Source organism: Melanaphis sacchari, unplaced genomic scaffold, assembly GCF_002803265.2.
Source record: "Melanaphis sacchari strain LSU unplaced genomic scaffold, SCAv2.0 Contig43_pilon_pilon, whole genome shotgun sequence".
Classification (NCBI taxonomy): Eukaryota; Metazoa; Arthropoda; class Insecta; order Hemiptera; family Aphididae; genus Melanaphis; species Melanaphis sacchari.
Window position 1 is genome coordinate 1,279,701 of NW_020271284.1, and position 24,812 is coordinate 1,304,512.

Consider the following 24,812-nt stretch of genomic DNA (forward strand, 5'->3'; position numbering starts at 1 on the left):
TCGGCTTGCCCAAGTGGTTTACGTGCACTTCCGGTCGCATCCGGTATCGTAAATAACCGTTTACGGAACTGTTTTCGCCGCCCAGCAATTATCCGCGTGTACACGCGCACAGCCGCACACGCACAATATGCATGTACATACCTAACAAGATGTAGAAAACCTGTGCCGACCACAACAACGGCGGCAGCGCAGGCTGTTTTATTTTATATTTCATGTTGGTCGCGTTTGCAGTTGGCACTCGGCGTCGACGGCGAGCGCGTACAAAAATAAACGACGGTGGCTTGGCCGAACCAAGCTGACGCGGTAAATAATATCATATAATAGTCCGGTGCCGCCGCTATACGTATGTTCGAAGCAATATATTATTATTATTATTATTATTGATATAAATTATAACGTACATACCTATTACCTATATAGTAATATAAGTAATCATGGAACATTATATTGTATTACTTGAGGTCGCGAAGTTCTAATAGTGATAGTGCGCCGTGATGTGTTTTGACAACTCTCTGCTGCAATTTACCTACCGCTGCTGCCGCTGTGTATAAATATTGTCTCTTTTCGTCTTCATCGTCACCACTGTGTAATGTGACAATATGAGTTGTATACATCTTGGTGTATCGATTACATAACGTTATTATAATATTAGTCAGCCAACAGGTAAGACGACCGATCATTATCCCTTCTCCCGGCTATGACCACCACAAATCTCTCATTTGTTTGTTTTTCACGAATATGACTCATTGAACGTTTTCAGACAACATTCTATCTGTAAATAATATTTAAATTAAGTTCATACCTCAACCCATTTGACTCGATTTTTGACGAAATGAGTCTATAATGTTTACCATTTTAGTAAATGCAACAGTTATCAATAAAATAATAAATGTATTTTCGATTTGTTCTAGCCGGTAATTAGTGTTGGCTTCATTGTTGATTTTTTTTTTAATTTTGAAACTTTTTCCTAACTATATACAACGTGTGAAGATTTTAACAGGTCTATTAGTTATTGATTCGAAATTGCTAAGTAAAATTATTACAGTACGATTTCGGATATTTCTAGTATTTACTGGAAGGTCAACCTGAGACAATCGCAAAAAGTCCACGAGATTTCAACATAGTTAATTTTCTATATACTTATCTAAAATAATCCAATAATAAATTTTACATCAATATAGAAATCCGTAAAGCTGTTTTTCTTTTTCGTATTAACGTGGCAACCTCTAGTGGGCACTAGACAAATTCTACACAAATTTATAGATATCAATCGGTATAAGCTGCAGTAGGTACGTTCTTGTAATTCTATAGTCTCAACAAAGTCTACGATATATTACTATCTATATTATTTAACGGATACCTACAAGACGCTTTACGCTGTGAAACGTGTATAAATTGTGAGCTTATAACTTATGTATACTATATTCATAAATCATAATAATAGTAATATTATAATTGAATATTGAACCAAGCCCTATATATTATAGCGTTTCAAATTTTTATGCGAAGTTTATGACCTGAGAATGAACGAAATGGCAGTAAAACATTATACGACCTCGAGTATATTATGTATAACATTATAATTATTATATTATAATATAATATTATGAAAATAAAATATAAAATGCGTCACGTATGGTCATTATACATAGTGTACTCGTTGAACAATACAAAATAAAAAACATCGATACCTACTACTACAGAACATGTCTACATCTATGTCAGTGGCGTAACTAAGAAAACGGCTTAGTCCTCCCCTCTTCCATCAATGAAATAGTTAACCGAAATACTTTTTTTTTTTGTTATTTTCATATTAAAGATAAATACATATGTATATTACTAATTAATGTAAAAAAAAAACTGGTTAGAAAGCAATGATTAGTGTATAATAGCATTTTGGGTATACAGTTTCCATGATTGGTCATCTTCTGAAAGTACCGCAAACAGAAAATAATAAATGCGTCGTTATAAAACCAATATATTTTTCGCTTTACCCTAAAATAAAATATAAAATCTAATGGTATGTGTAGGTGAGGATGGAACCATAAAATGAATTTAAAGTTAACAGGGATGGTCATACAAAATGTTAACCCTAGATAAGTCTATAGCTCTAACGTCCAAATAATATGATAATATTTTAGGAATAAAAAATTTGAATAATAACTCAAGCTGCGTAGTATCCAGAGTTTGATTAAGGACAAGTATGTTAATAGTATCACTATTTATAGAAATCATTTTTTGAATTGTTTTAACACGACTAGTGATACGTTTAAATAATGACGGCTATCCTTCCAACGAGTCACATTAATAAACTTGTCGAATTTTTTTCTTATTAGTTAACAATTTTAATATTTCTTTGTATTTCATCAAATATTTAAATTTGACACAAATTTGACAAATTCATTTTTATGAATACGTTTTTAATTGCACATAAACAAGGTCTAACTTCCATCGTCGTATCGTGATGCCTACACGCAATTTAGTTTGCAATATTATAATGTGTAGCTTTGTATATACGATTGAAATTGTAAACAACGAGTTCAAAATTATAATACGTTTTGGCGCTATTGGATTTAAAAATTATATTAAACACTACGTATACATATAATATTCAACAGATATGTCTTAATTTAGATTTGTGTTTGTGCTATTATTTTATTTCATAGTTTATTTTATACATGCGACGACGAGTGATGTAGGCCATAGACGTGCGCGGTTCATACGATTTCAAATAAAGCGACGAAGACAAAACAAAGCGCGTGTCCGAGTAATAGAATAACAAAATCATTGTGATCCGTCCTTCAGGAGTGTTGTATTGATTAAATGTGGTTCATCGAGGTGTTGTTATATGCAGAGAAAAACCGGCGAGTCGGGTTTTTATCGTATTCAATCGAGTCATTTTGAAATAACGTCGAAAGCTAAATCTAATTGCGACGGTCAACCTCATACTGTATCATTATATGTATAATATATTAGAAAAACTTACTGTAAGTTAGCGAGTGTAAGCTGTATAATAATATTATACTTATGTTTCATCCTGAAGCGATCGTTGAAAAAAGTTCTTTTATCTATATGTGCAGTTATATATCGTATAATATCTATATTTTACATCACAATCTCTGAAGTCACATCAACACGTCTAGTAATAATACCATATATACTATATTATAGTTATAATATATTATACAAACAAAATTCACGAAACCGATATGGTGTGATAGTCTACAATATTGAAAATCAATCATACATTATGTAATAATATATAGTATATCTTCATTTTATACTATCTGATTATATTATCACTGAACAGTCATTTTCTCGATAATTGCATGGTTTTTAAAATAATTGTGTTTTTACTATCTAAGTTCGAAATAATTGTAACTTACTGGAAAGATCCTAATGATCCTATATTGAATGGATATTTGATTTTTATACTTTGAAATTATGAAAAATATAATACTCAGAATTCAGAATTTCAAATTAAAAAAAGTGTGATGTGCCATAAAAAAAAAAAAAAATGTAAAATATTAGGTAATAAACTAATAAACAATAATATTGAAAAAAGATATTTAGATATTTATATATTTTTTTTTATTTTTTATATTTTTATATTTTTAGATGATTAAATCGATTTTGTTTTTCAAATATTTTGTATTTGAATGATTAATTAAAACAACAATTTACTGAGGAAATTACTATATGATATAGTGATGAAATAATCAACATGTCCCATATTGTAAACTAAAGAGAATAAAAAAAACTGGGTATTGCAGCACATATTAAAAGTTCATATACTATGAATTAAAAAAAAAAAAATTTGAGGAACATCACGACATTTTATTATACTAGCTATAAACCATATAATGAGATTTTATTAGTTTCTACCATTCCGGTCAAAAGCCTTTCGCAATTATTTTATACTATGGATTTTACGTATTTATAATATTTATAATATTATAACGGTTAACCCGCGAAAATACAAACAACTGTTGGACTTTACATTTTTTTTAAATATATATATATATTTATATATTTTATTCATTTTAAAAACAAACCAATATAAAATAATACTAATAACAATACAAATGATTAACAATGCAGGTGATTAAAAATTTACATACATATAATTATGGGTATGCAGTATGCACACCACGCATAGTCCAGTACACACACGTACCTGCAGTATTTATTATATTATAAAAGTATAAAAATATAGTATGATTTTTTTCTAGTAAAATTAGATTCTACGCATGCTGTTGGGGGAAGAACGGGAAATAACGTATTTATAATATATTAAAATAATCGTACTATATTATGTATTATAATCGGGCGACGACGACGGTGTACGGTGTAGCAATACGACAACGCTATAATGATAATATAGTATTATGTTTATAATAATATGTTATCATTGTCGTCGTTGTCGGTACTACCGCACACCGGAAATCGGATGCCCCAACGGCGTGGAGGGTCGCCGGCTTAGCGGACGCCGATTCAGAAGTCGAACGCGTCATTGCTGGGCTTCCTGTAGCCCGTGTTTCCGCTGTCAGACCGGCTAACCACCGCGTTGAAACCTGTTTCCGGATCAGCGGTGTACTCGACCAGCCTCATGGCGCCATCAGGTTCCAGAACACTGTATGCTCCCTTGACCACGTCACCCTCTCGCGCTTCCCATTGGCTCTTCACGTCGTACGTTTCCGGATCGTGAACCGCGTAATCGAACTTGTATGCTTTGGGTGCCTGTCGTACAAACACACGAGTGTTGTTGTCGGTTATTTGAGTTATCTTCGCGACATTATAAAAAAATGTCCCGTCGTCATCATTGTTGTTATTATTATTATTATTATTATTATAGTATAATATATCATTATTACTTATCACATTCAACGGACATGGCGACGGGCTAAATAAGTTCGTTGGAGGCTAGTCCCCCTCCGAATTGCCTTTATCGTCGGGCGATTGGATGTTGGTGATAAATCGGACTAGAACCTAACTCGCACCGTTATCACAGTATGGTAAAATAACGAGAATGTCCGATGGTGTGCGAATGTTTACTGGACCGTTGAAGTTAGTGATAACGGCGATAACAAAAAAAAAAAATGAGCGAGATGGCGTGTACAATATATCGTATTATATTCCAGGCGGTTACGGCCGGTATACGATTATAAATATTATTATTCTCCGACCAGACAATATTATTATTATTACTGCCGCAATAGCTATTTGCTGGCGTAGATTTATAATGCGACGACGGTATTGCTTAACCAATAGCACTTTACCAGCTGTTCCGGTCCGTTAAGAACACTGCGCACTTATTTATATGTTATCGTGTATGACATTGTTGTTGGTTATGTTTTGTATTATTTATCCGGCTGGGTGATCGTGTAATGTAATTTTTAGTCAATTTAACCGAAAAAGAGCTATCGTACAGGTCGTTGCCGCATGTAACCGATACGGTGATACCATAACAATACGTTGTAACGTCGTGTGTAAAAATGATATTGTATCGTATTCAATTGGTTATCGCGAACGAAAAACTGCAAACCGAGTATACCTGTTATTTGCAGAATAAACGTTGATATCAACTAAAACGTTTAGCGTGCTTACATCCTTTGTCACGTATTACAAATGCTGAAATGCACAATTGTCGACGGAGGATTGTTATTTGTCGTTTGGGTGGCAAATGCCGATAGAGCTCCAAACCACCAAATTAGGTTAACCTCGCCCTCACATGTAGATGTTTTTGGAGAAAATAATAGCAGTAATAATAATATAACCTTTTTACGTTGTAAATAGATGATAATATTTAAACGTACACGTCAGTAGGCTTAGATAGCTACCTAGTAAGGAACACCTTAATTAATAAAAAAAATATATATATAAAATACTGTTATGGTTTAAGAGATTTAGTTTTAACGTGAAAGAAGGTAGATCAATAATAACTTTCGCGTATCTATATCGTTCAACATTTTAAACACCTTACATACGGTGTCCAACTCAGTATCAAATTAAAAATTAAATTTCGCAGGTATTTAAAGTTTATGATGTCTTTTGAAATGAGATATGATTATCAGTCATGACAGTTTTGGGCGGGTATACCTAAAGAAATACGGATTCAAGTTCCATTTTTGAAATGTGGTCACATTAACAATCGCGTTTCGAATAATTAAAATAAATTTTAAAAAATTGTCTACTCACGTAATTTTCGGCTGACTCTGAGCTCTGGGATCGAGGTCCTCCTTCGACAAAAATCGGTATGGCCATGGTACATGCCGTCATCACGCTCAGCGCAGCTATTATCTAAAAAAACACACACGTATGTCGCAGATAAACGACAGTATTAGTAAAAAAATTTGACGTGTGAATCAAACAATGGAAGACGACGAGAAACCAATACAATATTACACATAACAATTTGGGCTCAGGACTTTTTAACGTTAAGCGTTTTTAAAGACATTATTTAAATATGTTTACTTAAAAAGAGTAAAATATTCATTTAAATAATATTATTATGAATAGTATGAAATAATGAAAATTGTAAAAATATGTAAAATATGGTTTTTAATATTTTTTATTTTTAAGTAGCAGAGAAAATATAAAATATAAAATATTTTTTTTAACATTCAAAAAAATACATGTTTTTTATGTAAACATTTTTTAAGCAAATTTCAAAAATATATAAAATTGAAATATCGTGCATCGAAAAAATATAAATATTAGTTTGATGGTTTTATTCAAATTTCTGACTTGTTTTATGGACTATTTAAAATATTTTAAAAGTTATAACACGCGCAGTAAAGCAAACAAATTTTACAAAAAAAAAAAAAAAAGTAATATGGAAAAAAATAATATTTTTAAATCCGAAATTCAAACATCTTGAAAAACATTAGTATTAAATCCAGGATCTTTGAATATGCTATATATAGAGACTTTCAATAAAAATAGTATTTAGTTTATTGAGTTAAGAGTACTGATATTACAAATTATGATAAAAGTTTACTCACTTGATACGACCTCATGTTGTAGATGTGATGATAGTGGATGGACGATGGGTTTCACTTTCGTGTGTTATATTCGTAATAAAATTTATAGTAAAATACGTTAGTATAATATATGCGATATATTATTATTACTATATTTTATCGTTTTGAATAATAGTCGTCGAAACCCGAACTATAGAACACTGATATCATACAAGTCCAAACCTGAGATTTTATACATTTTTCTAACGTCCCCCACATCGTAGGTCTCTATACCACCACCGTCACAACTGGTCATTTCCCGAGACACATTTTCCCGAATTGGACACGCGACACCGACGACGTAATCTGTTACCGCTGGGGAAACAGGGAGACGGTGGTAGGACACTCGAATGCCAAGGTCGGCATGTGAGCGATTTTCACATAGCCACAGCGTTTTCTCGCCGGAAATGTGGGTCAACGTGTTGTGGCTACAGTTACACCAGCGAAAATACTTAATATTATAAAGCTGAAAAGTTTGTATACTTGGATGCATTAATATCAGAAACTACTGGATCGATTTCAATAAAATGTATATCAATAGATTTCTCAAGGCTTGGGTCAGTGGTGTTTTATGATTATTATTTCTACCTCTACAGGTTGTTATAGAGCGGCTCACACGTAATTCTTATTTTAGTTTACAAAAATCGAATTACTAGTTAATTGAGCTAAATTAAAACCGAGACACATCATCGTATTATATTATGTTTGTTAATTTTGAGTAAAATAATACACAAAAGTATAAATGTTTATAAACCTAAAATCTGAACCAAAAATAATATATACCTACCTAGGATTGTATAATTTGTATTGTACTTACATAGTATATTATGACTGATAATAATTAATCATTCCTGTATATTTAATACAAACATAGACGTTATCCTGATTAAAATTTAAAATTTGGGAACTTAAATACAATTAAACAATTAAATTTAAAAACAGTACCTATTGAGGTTTGTGTATTCTTGGCGAATCCGACTTTCAAGTTCACGGTGTTCTGAAAATAAACAATATAATAGCTGAACTAACAAAAATGTTTATATTCTTGGTATTTTATTTTCAGATATTTGTTTACCTGCAGATTTTTTTCATCTATTTGTTCGTATATTCTATATTATGTCTCCAGATATTTTTTCATGGATCTTGTGGATGGTTTTTTTTTTTTTTTATCAATTCAGACAGATGCTGCACCATTATTTGAAGTGCAAAGATCATAACTATTATTTGTTCAGGCGCATGCAAGCCCATTTCCTATGCTAATAAACACCGAATAAATGGTTCACTGACAAGGCTATGTTAAAAATTACTCATCCGATGAATACATTTTTTAATGGATGAAGTAAAATTATACAGCATTCTTGAGTGTTAAAAATTGTAGATATATATGGTATTATGTAAAAAAAAAAATATATGATTTTATTGGAATTTAATTTATTTGATTTATGCAAAGTTTTATTCATATTTTGATTGTTAACATTATTTTATCCACAGTATGTTATTGGTTTGAATGATTTTTTCAAACGTTTTTTAAAAAATTAATCTTTTTACGTGTATTATGAAAAACATACATTATAATAGAGTGTAACCATAATAAATTCAACAATACTTTTAAAATATATTTTTATTTGTAATATCTTTTTATTTATTGAAATTTTGGTGTTAAACTTTCAATACATACTAAACTTGATTTTTTATCACTGCTTATTCATAAACACTAAGCGTATATAAATGTAAGCAAAGCTTACGATTAATTTATTTCATTACATTTTATCATCGTAAATGAATTCATTAAAATCTTGCATATATTTATATATTTATGTAATATTTGTGCTAAATCTTAAAAAACTAATGTGAACCAAGTAATACAATATTGATAATAACTAACTAAACTGCAGTTAATTTAATATATACAGTCATGAAAATATATTTTTATAACATTTTACATTATGTATTTTAGATATAACAGTGCAGTTATGCAACTTTGACGGCTCTCAAACTATATGGATATTTAATATGATCGATCTTATAATTTTTCTCAACGACCGTTGTAAAAAAAAGAAAGTAAATTGGCGACTTATTTAGTACCTATATTATTACATTTTATCACTGTAATAATGGTGGGGAGGCATTTCCTCATACTTGCCTATAAATCTGATTCTGTGCGTCATCGATATAATATTCTTTATACGTAAACGGGGATCCGTGTAGTTTTCATTGTGGCGAGAAATTTGTTGCCGTCCGCTGTTGTATTATATATGACTATATATGAGTACAGCCGATCGTTTGTTACGCGATTTAAATTTTTTATTGTGTTTGTTAAAAAATTTTTACCGCGCTAAAAATTGTTTCACGCGATAATGTTGTAAAAAGACTCACATTCCATTGTGTACGCGCTGGTACACCTTTATTATTCCGATAAAAAGTTTTTAATACACTTAACCAACACACTCGATTTTAGTTATTGTCGTCGATTATATTTATTTTATGTCCATTATTAAAATTCACTCTTCAATGATAATGTTTTGCAGTCTGCACGTTTGATCATAATACGGCAAAATACAAATATACAACTGAACGCGCAATCAATTTTCTTTATAGGCAATCGTTTCTCGAAAGTTATTAATTACTGCTTTTAAATTAAACTGCTAACATTTCCATACCGTAACGTTAGTACTCTTAATATATTCCATTTGTATCGCACGTACATTCACACATAAATATGCGTAAAACTTTGATTTTAATGAATAGTAATATATTGTTTTTAAAATATTGCATATACTCTTTATAGTATAAAATAATTTAAGGTACTTAACGTTGACAAATTTTGTAAAAAACAATATTTTTAAGAAAAATTTTTATTTTTTAAGTTTAATATCAGTTTATTTATAATTTATATATTAAAAGTATAATATTATAACAATAAAAGTAGAATATATAATTTAACGATGAAAGTGTTTAAGGGGGAAATCACACAATAGTTTTTTATAAATATTGTCTTGATCATAGATCAAATTGTCAAAAGTTTCTCGTCCGGTTTGAAAAAAAAAATAAACAAAAATAAACTATTTTACTGTAATAGATGCACCATATTTTAGTTTAAAGTTTAAACCGTCTTGGGTTGCCTGGTAGCGATCTTGATGGCAATGTATTGGTGAAGTGTTTCAAAGCTACAGAACTTTTAAGATCAAATTCCTTTTGTCTTTTGATGATTGGTGAAGGTGGGAGTTTAGCTTATTTATGTTCATATAAATGGAGCTTGATATAGGTTCTTAATTAAAAGAGCTGTAATGTTTAAATTTAAATTTATGGAAACTAATATATTATTTGTACATATTTGTACACATATTATGTATTTTAGGATTCAATGTTTATGTATTTTTTAAGTACTGCTGCATATTAAATGTCTATTGTAAATATTAACATTAAAATTTCAAAGAAGGTATCCAAAAATTGATCTATAGGGAGAATGTATTATATTGAATTCATTATTTATAATCAAAATAATAATATTTTGAATATTCAAAGCGACAGTTGTTGAACTAAAATCCGGAAATCAATTTAATTTAGGGACATATTATAATGATATTAGACGTATAGCGTTACATAATTATAAGTATATGTTTAAGTGCGTTACACCCGTGTAATAATTCCTGGGGAAAACTTAAAAAAAAAAAATTACGATCGTTATATTATAAAATCAACAAAGTATACGGTCTGATACTTTCTGTAAAATGTTATTCGTTCTGGTATGCGGGAAGGTCAAGAACTGACGTGACAAACAACGGTGAAGAATTGCATGAATAAAATATACTAAGCGTAGGATACTGGATAACGTAGAGCACGACTGCTGGGCCGGCGAACCTAAACGTGCTAACTATTCTACTCTTATATTAATATTATTTTGATATTAAAGGTACATTATGCTTACCATTATATTGTGAAATATAAAGTTAAATATTATTTATACTGTTTTTAAAAGTATGATTAGTCATAGCAAAGAGCTTTTCTCTACAGTATCCGATTATGTAAATATAATGTTTATTTATTTCGATATGATATTTCAAACTTAAAGAGTGATTAAAAAATGTACTCGATTTAAAACGCCACGTAGATACAAAGTTATTTTATTTCATTTATTGTTTTTTATATTATACCTATTTTAATATGTAGCTTAATTAAGCTTAAACACACACGTAATTTTTTTATTTGATGAGTGTCTTATACAGTACTTATAGGGTCTTTCCAAATTATAGGAGACAAGAGTTATAAGGATTATGTAGAATTGTATGCATTTCCCATTATTTTCGTTACACACAATTTGAAAGAATCTGTCTAATATGTCTGAAATACATTTGTTTCATACCTTACTTATATTGTATTGTGCAAATGTGCACATGTATATTTTAGCTACCGTGAACATAAAAAACAAATATTAATAAATTATGTTACAATATATAATTATAAATATAAATGTTAAATTATAAATAGTATATAATAGGTAGGTACGTTATTATTCTCGCCGAATATTAAACGTTAAAGTGCTATACAATTATATTTATTTTATTTCTATTAAAACTTGAAAATTTTTTTTAATATTATAGTTTATAATGCGATAATAATTTAGTCTTTCTAACATTTTTCGTCGTTATATACGTGAATATAACGTAAATATACGTTATTTACGTGTGTTCTATATAATTTTTAATTTATACGTTAGTAGTTATTATATTGTTTATGTCGTCGTGAAAATTAAATTACATACTTAAAGAAGAGTATTTTTCATCACAAATCAAATTGTCGTATAATAAAAATATGTTTGTTGTGGCGATGTTAATGTGTCTTTTCTCAATAATCAAAAAACTTGTAAGTTGTATTTCTATCTTAAAATATTAAACGGTTGACTGATTAATGAATAATATACAGTGCGTAAATGTATAATATTATATTGTATCATAATGACTTTACAAGAAGTCTAACACTGGTGTTTAGGTTTGTTAAACATCAAAAAGTTATTATATTTTAGTGTAATATATAGATAAGCCTATTCTATTACTAATATTACTATTATTCATAGTTTATATTTTCTCCTCGGGTTTAATATAAATGGTATGATGTACAAATTAAGATTCCAATAATAAACAATTACAAATATTAATAATTAATAATTAATTACATTATAGTCATTACCTATACTTATTATTTGGTATAGTTGAACAAAGAATTATCGTAATTTGTAAATATTATATAATTATACTACCTAACATTTTTTGTGATGTTGCAGAATTTTACAAATTAAACGTAAATTATTTGTTAAAAGTTGGTATTTTGATAAAAAATTAATTTTAATATAACAAAATTGTGTTATTTTTCTTTTTAATAATTACTTCGTTATCATTTATATTAAATTATGTGCGTTTCTTCCATTTGGACCTGAATAAAATTTTGAAATGAACGTATAAAAGTCATAACTATAACTATATATTTTTGAAATACAATATAATTATGTATCTTTAAATTACGTTAATAATGTTTTTAATTATTTTTATATAACCATGTTTTTTTTTTTTACAGTTAAATTGTAAACATCCGCTTTTTTTAATTTATTTTTTAATTATTAGTGTAGCTTGCCAGTAATAAGGGCAAACTACGAGATAAAAATAATATTTATCAATTAAACATGTTATTTTTGAAGCAAAGTTGTTTACGATGCTTGTATGTTTGAAGTCAATTTATATTTTTTTAGTCCTTATTGATGGCTAAGCCACGTGTTTTCTCAAATTAATATTTTTTGGTTCAGGATTCTGGTAGCGGCTTATTGAAACAATTACCTATCACTATTGATCATATGAATCTATATTCTTTAAAATGTAAAGTTCATTTAAAGCCTAATATGTATAAGTTCTTAACAATTAATATATAAAATATTCATGATTTTTCTGGTTATTTAAATCAATTTTTATTTTAATTATGATCATTTTTTGTTCATCGTTGTAATATAAGCACGCTATCTAAAATGTATTTTATTTAATTGAATATTATTTAACATAGTTTATATTATTTATAGAGCGGTAGTCTTATAATTTACATTACTTTATCTTAAATTATATTATCTTGTACCTATATAGACAATCATGGAACGATGTGTAAAGTACTACGAGTCTGTGTAATGTATTTAAAGTATTATAGAATATTAATAATTACAAAAAAAAGTTACTGCTAAGAATAAATTAAAATGGGTAGATGCAATAAGTAATATTGTTATACATTTAAAAGTATAGGTCATTGTTAAACAATTACAAATTACTGTTAAAATATTACGTAATTAATTATAATATTTCAGTAAATGCGGATGATATTGCAGTAACAGTCAACAGGTATATATTAGTTAATTAACCGACTAACTCGACGCTTATTTGTTTTCAACAAATACTAAAACAAAAAAAAAAAAAGCTCGTAACCTTTTGACTGACATTTTAACAGTAGTCAGTAATAATATAGTCCTGAGGGAATTTCAGCAAAAGGTCTTTTTTGATGTGAAAAATTAAATCACCGACGCCATTTTCTAAATAACCGAAAATGTCAAAAGGACTGAGAGTACACTAAGGTATAAATATTGTATATGTATGCAAAACAAAGAGAAAGCCGGTGTTCGCGTATTTCTAATTAAATATTATTCAATCTGTTAAACAGTCAATCATAACTAATAAAATGCAATAGTATTCTATCGGTTTGATTGTATAGCAGCTTTTATACATATAGAACGCTGGACGGCGAACAAATATTACATATAGTGCTGTGGAGTATATAATGTATATTATACTGGGTATACTTATGTATTGTTATTATCGTGATTATGCGAGGTGCTATTTCGATAAATCACCGTCATAGTCGCGTCGTCTTTGAACTGACGAGCTTGCCGGGCGTTGATTAATCATAAAAACGAGAATGGTCTTAAGGGTGGGTTAAAAAGAAAGCATATACTACACCATTGACCTTTAACTTAATTAATTAGACTGCGCCAATCGGCCACGTTGTTTGCATTGGCAGGGTTATAAAAATAGTCTTTTCGACGCCGAGCCACTTGTCCGGGCGCACGCGGCCTTATACAGGGCGTGACGTCTTAGATCAACACAATATACATTTTTATGTGTATACCTATAATAACACCCTTCGCTTCGAATCGATTTTGACTATAGGTACACGTTAGTAAATTGACATGCTACGGTCCGTTGAAATTAAAACCTATTTCTATAGACGGTTTAAAAATTCTTAACAAGCCTTTGCGCACTAGCATTTATGTACCTACAATTTTATGTTTCGTTGACGCTGTTTATATACATAATATTATACATAATACACGCACATAAACATGTTTACTCTATCAAACTATTTTTTTAATAAAGGTCCGTTTACCTTGTACTATTATAGTATATAATATAATAATGTTATTATTAAATTTATAAAGCACTAAAGTGGTTTTTTTCATTCCAAAACTTTCGACGCATAACGTAATTGCACGAGTTTTTTTTAAAGGTAATAATAAAATATATGCATAGGTCATTCGGTTGTCTGTAAAAACAGTCTATAATATTATGTTGTTTTGAATGATCGACTGGGTATGGAAATATTAGAGTGTTAAAATTGAATTTCAAAAATATTTTTCGATTTCCTCATAAGAATCAAGTGTACCTAATATTTAATTATGATGGTAGATATCGGAGTAAACAGTAACACAAAAATGTATGATAAAATACCGAGGATAGATATTTACTAATTGGCAATTAGCACTTCCGACATACCTATCTTTATAGTACCTACCATCTTACCAAACTTACAATTTATAAAATTACAATATAATCATATTGTATCCATTCAATGTATATATTTATGATACTTTTAATATAGTTAAAACTAACTTTAGAAGACTTTTCTAGTTGACTTTGTCAATATTAAAATATGTTCAATTATTATGTATGTATTTATTTTTTTTCTAAAACTAAAATATTTGATTATTGATGGAGTGCCATCAGAGTTAGTGGCAGGAGCCTTCTATAACAATAGAAATTAGATATGGTAATAAATATTATAGATGCATTTTCGATTGAAGAATAAGATTTTGTCACCACTAATTAGTATATTTTTAAGTGAATAACAAATTGAAAAGTTTTTCTTAAAAATATCATCATATTTTATCATAATTGATTTGAATATGATTATTCGAAAATACCTTGTACGTAGTTATTCGTTTTTATTTCTCCTACAATAACCTATCAAATACTTTCCTTTCATAAAAGAATATCGTATATTTTATGTTCACTGGCCCACTCAACTGTTCATATTAATAAAATAATAATAATAACTTTATTTCATATTATACGAATAATAAAAATAATTAAACAAATATCAGTGAATATTATTACTATTATTTTTATTATTTAAGTTAAGTACAACAATTACAAATCATCTAACACATACATACACACAACCACACGTGTGCTGTCGTTACAAGTGCGTTATAATAAAATATATTACGGTAAATTACACCGTTTGCATATCCATGTCGTACGGGTTGTGTACTCAATATTATATTATACATAACAAACAAAGCGTCGTATTATAACGCGAATGTCGAGTGAGAACAAAAATATAAAAAAAATTTGAAATTTGACCTTAACCGAAGGTCAGGTTACCTAACGCTTGTGAGTACACATGACAGCGACTTCGAATAATATAAATACACATACTCGTACGTCGTACGACAGGTAATAATGCAGGTGTAGGTATTATGTTATTATGTACATTGTACACAATGCGCGTATAATAAAACTGTTTTCTCAGAGGGCGCGAACACCCCGTGGCAAGGGGGAAATTTGGGTGAGTATAATATTATTAAAATGTGGAAAGGGGAAATAGTTGAACAGATAAGTTCGCGAATGATTTAACGGCTTCTGACAGGCATGTAAAGCGTGCGTTTATGCACGCGGGTCCCGCACCGCCGAACTGTGATAAATTTGATCCGGCTGTTTTTCCGCCGCTTTTCTGGCGCAACGCGACGCAAATTGCGCCACACAATTTTTAATCACGTATACTGCAGGCATTCAATATCGCACGGTGACTCGCTCGGTCGGATTGAGCAAACCGGAACAAATTTGGCATTCGTGAGCAAAAAAAAAAAAAATAATAATAATAATAATGCACACCTAACCTACTGTCTGTTCCTTTACTCACTCTCTACCGTCGTCGCCCTCTTTCTCCCTCTCACTATATTTCACTCTTTCTCTCTCTCTCTCTCTTCGTCTATATGATTTGATCATTCCCCCTAATTGTATGTGACTTATGTATGGTGTATTACATATATACATTTATAAAAATATTATAAATTGGCGGATAAATGTCTCATGTCTTTCTTTTCCGCTAGAGACCTGCAGTAATACACGCTCGAAGCTTTTCGCTACTGTTATTAATTTCAGTCACGCGCAGTTGACCGTACTTTTTGTGAAAAAAAACATTAGATATTATAATATGTATGATTTATTATTAATATTCCTATGTGGTTCAGCCAATATAAAATTATATTTTCATACCACCGCCTCTGCCAATACAATTTTCATTTTACAAAATATCACATTTGCAAATTTTGAATTTCTGAAGTACCAACATAATATTGTATCTTTGTACACAATAATGAATATGAACAACAAGTGACATCATATGGTAGTGTTCTAATTATAGAATTCTCAAATTGTTATGACGAAACCACTATATTCTGATATATTTATACTTAACGCTTGACGATGGCGGCGTTTTATTTGTTATGTGACTGTCAAAACTTTTAAGGAAGACGTTATATTTTATCTATCTTTTAAATTTACAACAGCTAATTTGTATTTAACAGAATCCATTTCATGTGCTTTGTTTTGAATTGAATATAGGGAAATTTCCTTTTGTAAAATTTAAGAGTCTCAATGTTATTTAAAACATCTACTCTTAGTAGGAAAGCTTTTGTTAATGTTTTAATTCCAAAACAAGTTATGAATATTTTAATATTGTATCATTTTACATAATTATACCTACAACTCGATATAAAAATTAAAATATTAATTAAATAACATTCCAAATTCCTTCTCAATAATATTTTAAACTTTAAATTTATTAAAAAACCTAATTCACTATAATATTAAAACTAACAAGATTTGAATTACCAAATGGATATTCCTGAATTAAAATTTAATATTGTGTCTGTAGAATTTTAAAACAAAGACATTGACATTCGTGGGTGTAGAGTTCTTTTAAAAAACTGCATGTTGAAGCATTTAACATTAAGTTTAACCGTATAAGGTATTTGTATACTAATCATGTAATTATTTTGTTTATAAGATTTTTCATATGGAAACCGACTACAAATAGTATATATTTTTAACACACGGTTTGCAGATAGTATTAAATTGTTTTCGTAAATTTCATAATAATACTATAAAAAGAAACAAGAAACATAATAAAACATATTGTGTACACATTTTCATAACGTCGAACATACGAACCTAACATTTAAAATTTATAAAATCTACGTCACTTATGGTGACTCAATATTATAATGGTAATATATTTTCAATTACTTTCACTTGTTGAACAAAACCATTTAAAGTGTCAACTACCAACGATTTTGTATACTTATATCGCACACATATTTATCATATTACCATTAATTCAGTAGATATTTCACTATGAAAGAAAAATGAATATGTTAATTCATCTTAAATCTTATTCATATTACTCTTATGGTATTACTGGTAAATTGAATTGATTAAATTTTATCTGTTCAAAAAAAGAAATTTTAAAATTATGTCGTAATAAGATCATACAAAAGCTAGATAACAGTATGTTAATTTTATTCTTTTGATGAAGTACGTTTTTGAGTCACATAATATTCGTCGATTCCTAAACGGCTTCCGTTTTTTTTTTTTATTATTTTATTAATTTACTTAGTGTACTCCAGACATTCTTAACTACACCTCTTTTGAGACAGTCCTAAGTCTGTTTAAAGTGGGAAGAAATTTGTGTTGTAAAAAACCGGAGCTGTTTAGGATTTTACTCGATCGTTAGATCTTTTTGGACGGGAGTTGTTTGGAAATTGACTTTTTTGTAAAACGGGAGCCGAATGGGCTACGACCATAATATTGTCACTGATAAACTTGTAAATTTCATAAATAACTTAGTTACTTGATAAAATAGATTAATGATTTTAATTTATAGATTTAGATTATTTTATTCCGTAGTCCGTAATCACGCTAAATTGCAAAGGATATTTATGACGTACTAAATAATTGTATTACCAGCTTTGGCTATGTACAGTTTTTCTGATATGACTGTATAGTTTTCAATATAAAAATTGTATTAGCACTACCTATCGGACGTAGTTCAAACTATCCTCTTAACTTTCTTGGTATCTTTAATAATCCCTGAAATTTCGGTCAAAAACTATTGAGTATTATGCTTGAGTTTATAAACTTTGCAACTATACATATTTTCTTGTATATATTATAAAGATTATTAAAAATATCAGAGTCGATGTATATGTCTTATCAATCTAAAAATTTATTATCTGCTGACGCGTATCATTCGACGTTCTAGAAGGGTTTTGGTGTTGAAAATTATAATATATATGTGTTAAGTGCAGACCAATTTTATTCAGATACAACACACTTTTATAGTTTTATGACTTTTCTGTCCATTTGTTTGATCCATTTAATTATCTTTTAATTTCATGGTGACTATTTTTAATTTTATGATTTAGAGCTACTTTTGAAATTGCTCGTTTTGATAATTTCCGGTAGATCGTGGTTTGATGTCTACCCTAGATTAAACGTTTTTGCTTTTGATGTTTTAAAATGATATGATCACAAAATTAAAATTTTTGAAAATATTATTTACGATTGCACATTAGAAATTTTTAATAGGTGCAATTTAAAAAAAAAAACATGTTAACATTAACACTTGGGTAATAAAAATGTCGTCTTTATACCCAAATAGATATTTAATATTCGGATTTCAACACACAGTAAAAGTTATACATTATTTAAGTATCGTTAAAACGGAATGTATACAACATTTTAAAATGCTATTCGTAAAGTTTCCATTTTTCTATAAATTATTGGAAGGTGAAATTATAAATAGCTTAAAAATAAAAATAAATAAATAAATAAATATCATAATAGCAACGAAAAATTGAAAAAATATTTTCTCGTATCATATTGTGGTTAGGTATCCATAGATATATTTTTATAAATACATTTTTTAAGTGGTTATTGAACACGTAAATTAAATGTAATTATTTTCAATTATTATTTTCTTCAAAATTATGTATTAATTTTAAATTTAAGATATATCTAGAGAGATTTTTTGTATATAATTAAACAGTATTCTTAATTTGACTTTAATTATTATTATATGTTTTCGTTTTATAATAGTAATCCAAAAACAACTTTAGTTAGTGAGAAAGCTCTAAAATTATCAATAACTTAGTTTTAATTTATTTAAATGTGTTTACTGATAGGTACATTTTAATTTAAATAATATGCATTATATATTAACCAATTTATAATTAACCATAAAGATAGAAATTTTTTATATTTTACGAAGTATATTATTTTAGTGTTTAAAATAATACTATACACTAACCGATATATTGAGTGGATATAGATTTTATTTTAATTGATTGACTAAAAATTGTTTAGCAGAAATATTTAATCTAGTGACGTTCTACTTATATATTTTAAAATAAATAAAAAACGATATAAAAATAATATTATTACATATCTATTATTATTTATTACAGTTACAACTTGGAGACAATACGCATATTTTATATTAAACTAACAGTAGGTTTTACTCAGGGTTATCTATTACACCTACTATCTATATATAGTAGACAATATAATTTTATTTTAAAATCGAGGGTTATTTTTTTTAATATATATGATAATATAATTATTCATTAGAGGCAGTACCTACTATCTATTCAAATTTTTTTCTGTATGAGACTTTTATTATATCGTTGTATTATTTTTGATAGTGTGTTTCTCAAAAAATTATGTACCCATTCATTTCCTCGCCACTTGGCAATCAATTAAATAGTAGGAATACGAAGGGAAACTTAAAGAAATATTTGGTATAAACCCAAGTTTATATTATTTCAAATAAAAGACCCGTTCAGTTTGCGTTAAGAATGATAAGACTTTAGGTGTACCGTAGTCTTATCGAATAAGGAATTTGAATTAGTTAAAATTAAATTCTTATAAAAGCAAATAATAATAGAAACATTTAATCTCAACTAAAATATCTATACATTTATATTTTTGTATTTTTCTGTTATGCATTCTTTAAACAAATATGAAATATAATTTGCCAACAATAAAATTGTATCATACTCAGTAAAATGTTAAAAATATGCTCTTTCAATTCAATATCTTGGCGTGTATTTTTATATATAATTAAAATAAATATAATTGAAAATATTTAAAAGTGCGTCCTAAAAGGAATGTACTTATATTTTAAATCTTATTGTATTATACATCGTGACAAAAACGATTTGTTGTTGTTAATATTATTATTATTAATATTGGCGAACCGTGGGAAAAAATAATATAAAAAATACCAAGAAACATGACACGAATTCAATAAATTGAAAAAAAATGACATTCAGATTAAACGATCGATATTTCAAAAAGAAAGGGTCGAGCTGTTGCAGAGTATATTACGCCGTAAATATTATTATTATTAATTTTTTATGGATCTCAGTTATATTGCGCTGTTATTACAATAAATGATAGATTGACTGTAAAAAGGAAATGCATTAGTTTTCACTCTGGCGCGGGATGGAGAAATATTTGTTTTCAAAACCTTTTCTAAAGCGCCCCCGGTGGTTTTGACAGGGCCGCACCGCCGCGCACTGCTGCTTCCACTTGACGGGGTATAAAAGCGGTTCGTGCACTCGATGCCCAGCAACAGTCGCGACTTTTCTCAACTTTTACAGTGATACATTGTTCGTAAACCTTACCCCAAAGCACTTCTTGTACACGTTCGTGCATAATTATTGCATGTACATACGACACTATAAACCACAGCAGGTGACGACAAAATCTCGTTCGTGTAAAAAAAAATTGAGTCAAATTGGCGGTCGGTATGTACTACACTTACAGTCGGCACAAGACCACTAAAATTGTATTTATTATTAGGTTTTTGAATAATGCGATCATTATGATAATATTATTAAATGACATTAAATGCATTTATAATATAATTATTGGAAGTACGTTTAGGTAATGTAAGAGAACACATCGTCTATTAATAATAATAATAATAATATTGAGATTGCATTTATTATGATAATTGTGAGAGCGAATTTTACTTCAAATTAAAAACATTTTCTTTCACTATTAATTTTTCTTTAAACAAATATAAGGTATTTTCTGTTTTCCTTCACAAATTTTTTGAGTTTAAAATATGTCTATTTTTTTCCAAATGTTAAGATAACGTTATATTAACTTTTTGAATATTTAAATTATTTATTTTATTTGTTCTTTTTATGAAACGATGACAAAAAATAGTTGATTTATGTTCATAGGTTTAGGGGTTTTAACATTTCTAATATTAATAATGTATAGGTAATAGAAAATTTACAGTAATTTGTTTGTTATATTTTTGTTTTTAAATAAATTTAAAAAAAAAAAAATGATAATATTTTATCACTAAGATTTTTAATTTTAATTTATTTCAGATTTTATATTTAACTTTGCTTATGTACGTATAACAATAATTTTGAACAATATTTTTGGCCAGTAGTTAATAGATATCTTTTTAAATTCATAAGAGCGTGATAATTTCTTATTTCAATAATGAAGAAAATTGGTCGAGATTCATTTATTATTATTTTTTTTTTTTTGTAATAAGCAATAAAGGATTGCGGTATCTTAGTTTTTAAAGAAAAATAGACATCATAACTAATTTATATATATTATATATATATATGTATGTAATACTTATAAGTAGTGAATTCGATTAGTTGGTATATTTGTTTTCGTCGTTTCATTATAAATAACAAGGTATGTATTAACGATAGTCATCATAGTAGTTTATTGTACTTATATGTCAGAATGTGACAAAAATAACTAACAGAATATGCAATTAACTAAATATGTAATAATGCTATTTTTATAGTTTATATATCACATATTTAATATGATTATTAAAAATGATTCATTTTGTTTAAACTACACGTATTATACAGTAGGTAATACGGTAATACTTTAGTAGGTTATATTTAATATTACAATTCACCACTATAATGTAATAATGCCATAGAAAAAAAAGGTCAGTTTAAAATCTTTGAGGAAAGTTTTTAAAAGCGAACGATCCGGTATGTATTATTAGTTATTACTGTTGGCTTATATATTTGTTCTAATAATTCTTGACCACGCGTGGAATGTTCTTGAGATGATTAACTCGCTACTAAATGTGTTTCGTGAGTCGAAAACACATATTAACATACATTATGTAATTCGTCGCTAAAACCTCATCAATCTTTTCGTTTTACAAACATTTTATAGATCATAATCTCTCTCTGAACACTAATTCCTATTAATTGTAAGCATTATAATATAATATGATCATATGTTACTCCTACTTCCTAGTGTAAACGATTTAATTAAAAAGCATCTTTGTATGTTGTTGTGATTTATGTTTAAATTAAAACTAGCACAAAATTTTTTTTACATATACTTTTCAATAATATATATTCTGTGGACATACATTTACAACTACTTATATATACATCACAATCTGTGTATACATATACTTATTACATACAGTGTTGAGTGTATAGGTGCTATAATAAAAGTTTAAAAACACGAGTCAGAAAACTAAACTTAATTTTAAGTGAATCTTTGAAAAATTATGCTAACATATTTCTTTTAGTGAATTTATTTTTAAACTGTTGAGTCCCGTTAAGATTTTATTTTGTAAACAAATTAATTCTAACGCTAATTTGATTTAGCCAAATTAAAAATATAGTTTTTTCAACTCTCAGCCATGATGGACGCAATAATATAATTTCTGAAAGTCATTTTCACTAGATAAGCTATACCTAGACGAATTTCGACATGAGTAGTATTGTTAAAAAAAATATACCTATTCAGCTACACCATTATTTATTGTTAAATTGATATTTCATTTTTAATTTAATTTTTTTTTGTATACCTAGTACCTATAGTAAATCCATTAAAATATAATATGTTCTACTTTCATATATAAATAAAACTGCTTCTGTAATCATTATATTCAAAGCAAAAGAAAAAAATATACCACTAAATATGCTTAATTTCACAGTATATAAAAAATTGTATTTAACGCCAATGATTATTACCTATTCTATTTTTATATCAGTTGTAATTCATATTCACACTAAAAAAGTAACTTTGAAAATTTTCTGTACAATATACTGCTGCACTCGATGTGTCCAAATACACATTTTTATATTTTATACCATCGACGTAGAATGAAATGAGTTTTTAATCTATAAAGTTTTTTGATTCCTACTCGATAGTTTGTTGAGATATTCAGAAATAGTATTTGATGCTCGATATTATATTATCACATGTCATATAATGCAGGTTATAATAATATATTACCATAATATTAACTATTAATAGTTACTATTATATTTTGTTTGATGTTATTTAATTTCATACTTTTGTATGTCTATTATTTTATACTCATATTAAATCATATAAAATTATTGATGTATTTTATTTATAATATACGTTATTAAAACTATGCGTAAGCGTAAGAAACCGATTTAAGTCGTAAAATAACTAAAAAATATCAGTGCCACAATATAATTTTAGTAAGACATCCATATTGTTAAGTTAAGGTAATTAGATAAACATACATTTGTTTATAAAAATATTTTAAAACCACATGTTGTGCTGGTTTTATTTTATATAACTAATAAAATATTATTTTCATAATTAAAACATTATTAAGGGAGGTCTTATTGTAATAAACTAAGGGCCTTTGAAATATCAAAGGCTTACTGTTGACTTCCACGATGAGTGATCGCACTATGTTTACTAATTACGTTAGCTTTTAATTAATTATATTAACAAATACTTTTAAAAATTCGTATGTACCTGATTTTTTCAATTATATGAATAAGTACATTTTTTAGGAAATAAAATTGTTTTAATAAAATAATAAATCTTAACGCTTAGTAAGAAAAGTTATATTTAAGATGTTAATTCTTAATACTCTGAGTGTAGATATTATTTTTTCAAAAATATAAGCCGTATAAATGTTAAATAGTGTATAGTCCTCATGGTACTAACTATACTAAGTACTGTGAATAGAGCCATTTTTTCTTTTTATTATTATTATTTGTTAATTATTTTTTTTACTACTTTAGCTATATTAAAGGCGTTATCAGCGTACACAACGATAGAAAACAATTCCATTAGTTCGGTATGCCATTTGGGGATCAAGGCGGCTAGTCATTTGCGATAGGTAGTGATAAATAACCGTATAACTCACCACGTAGTCTTTAGTTAGTAGTCGTTTTTCGCCTTATCTATAAAACTACACCGCTGTTGCGTAAAAAAATAAAATAAAATACACCGTTTTAATTTCAATAAATTCGTGTGAACCACAAACCAACCAATAAAACATTTTGAACACGCCAATTACTCATCTGGAAGATGAGTTTAGACGCATTTTTTTAAATTTTTTCTTTTCGGTTTT

The 24,812-nt window shown here is 27.9% G+C and overlaps 2 protein-coding genes across 4 annotated transcripts in view; one reads left to right on the forward strand and one right to left on the reverse strand.

Moving 5' to 3' along the window:
* The window catches only part of LOC112597848 (four and a half LIM domains protein 2), an 87,803-nt gene that overhangs the window by 13,948 nt on the left and 49,043 nt on the right, over positions 1–24,812 (forward strand). Inside the window, exon 1 of one of the 3 annotated variants that reach the window (XM_025344079.1) lies at positions 463–663. The exons of 1 other annotated variant lie outside the window; for it this stretch is intronic. Coding sequence is in view for 1 of the 2 variants with exons in the window: in XM_025344081.1 (XP_025199866.1) it covers positions 21,119–21,201 (83 nt within the window). In the remaining variant the exon portion in view is untranslated. Of the gene's footprint in view, positions 1–462; positions 664–21,038; positions 21,202–24,812 lie in introns of those variants that run through there. One more of the 3 variants, XM_025344081.1, reaches the window with a different exon arrangement.
* On the reverse strand, positions 4,040–7,019 carry LOC112597850 (cuticle protein 19-like). Its single transcript, XM_025344085.1, has 3 exons — positions 7,005–7,019; positions 6,199–6,300; positions 4,040–4,740 (listed from the first exon to the last, which is right to left on the reverse strand). Exons 1-3 carry the CDS (start codon positions 7,017–7,019, stop codon positions 4,495–4,497), a joined length of 363 nt encoding a protein of 120 aa, XP_025199870.1. The 3' UTR covers positions 4,040–4,494.